A 1,409-nucleotide genomic window follows, 5' to 3' on the forward strand; every position below is an offset into this window, starting at 1 on the left:
TCCTGAAGCATTAATCCAACTAGCCTAGACATCATATTTTATTTAAAGAAACTACTTTGTTGTATAAATAAAAAGCTTGTTGGATAAACAAGCATTTAAATTATTAAAGAGTTAAATAAAAATATTGAAAACCTAATTCCTCGTTTTAAAATTCAACTACAATAAGTTTAATAATACACTAGATGGAATATGTCATAGATATATTTCCTTCATCCGAAAAGACATGTTAAGGATATAATATTAATCATAAGACATCTCAAAACAAAATACATTGATCCATATCTATTACTTACTTCTTTATCATTTCGGATTAAACTAATTTTATATTCCCCTTAGAGTTATTTCAAAAAATAATTATATTTAACAAATTCAAACCACATATATTCCTCTTTGATCATTGTTTTGGTCAACCGGAACATATTCATTTTTCAGGTTTTAATAATTAATAAAAGAATGTAGAGTAGGAGGTGGGGCCTACAATGGCGGACTTGTATTTGCCGCGTAAAAATATCATAAAACAAAGTCCTCTTTTATTCTACTGTATATATACAGCTACAACATGTTGCACCTCTTCAATTTCCAACACAATTCTCTCTCGCCCCTTTCCTCCAGAAAACCCTCCTCTTCTTCACTCGATCAGATCCCACCATCACCATGAAGAAACCAAGCTTCTTAGCAGCCTCTATCGCCGCCGCTTCCGCCACAACTGCCATCACTGCCTCTAATCGCAAAAACCGAACCTCTCACCAGGTAAATCATTACGAAAACTATCTCGATTTTTGTTGCTTCACCTTCCGTTTTGTCCTTATTCCTTATACAATTCCTTCAATCTGTATTGAACTTTTTACAGGATCATGGAGCATCGAGCAATTATAATGAAGATTCGTCGCCGGAGAAAAAGAGTTGCTGCTCGGAGAAATTTGCGCCAAGGTTTGATGGATTGAGGTTTATTGAAACTCTGGTAACCGCTCATCGATAACAGTAAGCCTTTGAGATCGCCGATTTGATTAGATATTTAGATGATTAGATCCCTTTTTCGGTTTCTTGTGGGTTAAGTTTGTTCGTGTGCTTCGATACTCCATAACCATACGTTTGGGTTTGGGCTAAAGGCCTTAAAGAATGTTAGTTTTTGTATTGTTGGAGTGATTGGCTCCACAAAATGTAACATTAATTTGGATTTTATTCAACATATTTTAGTTATATTCCCAAATCTCCAAGCATGATATCGAAACTTATTTTTCACATCAGGTTTTGTTTAAAAAATTTCAATTTTAGATTATTTTGTTGCTGGAAAATGTTATAACATCAAATTTGTTGTTTTATACATTATGAATTAAATTGATATTAATTTATTATATATGATATAATAGTTTAATTATTATATTTTAAAATTATTTAGTAATTAAATA

At 31.8% G+C, this 1,409-nt stretch overlaps 1 protein-coding gene across 1 annotated transcript; it reads left to right on the forward strand.

Annotated features, from left to right (window-relative positions):
- Positions 1–563: 563 nt before the first annotated feature.
- LOC111914460 (uncharacterized) lies at positions 564–1,202 on the forward strand. Its single transcript, XM_023910200.3, has 2 exons — positions 564–750; positions 851–1,202. The coding sequence occupies exons 1-2, from the start codon at positions 655–657 to the stop codon at positions 977–979; spliced, it is 225 nt and encodes a 74-aa protein (XP_023765968.1). The 5' UTR covers positions 564–654; the 3' UTR covers positions 980–1,202.
- The last annotated feature ends 207 nt before the right edge of the window (positions 1,203–1,409 follow it).

The sequence above is a fragment of the Lactuca sativa genome, chromosome 3 (genome assembly GCF_002870075.4).
Source record: "Lactuca sativa cultivar Salinas chromosome 3, Lsat_Salinas_v11, whole genome shotgun sequence".
Classification (NCBI taxonomy): Eukaryota; Viridiplantae; Streptophyta; class Magnoliopsida; order Asterales; family Asteraceae; genus Lactuca; species Lactuca sativa.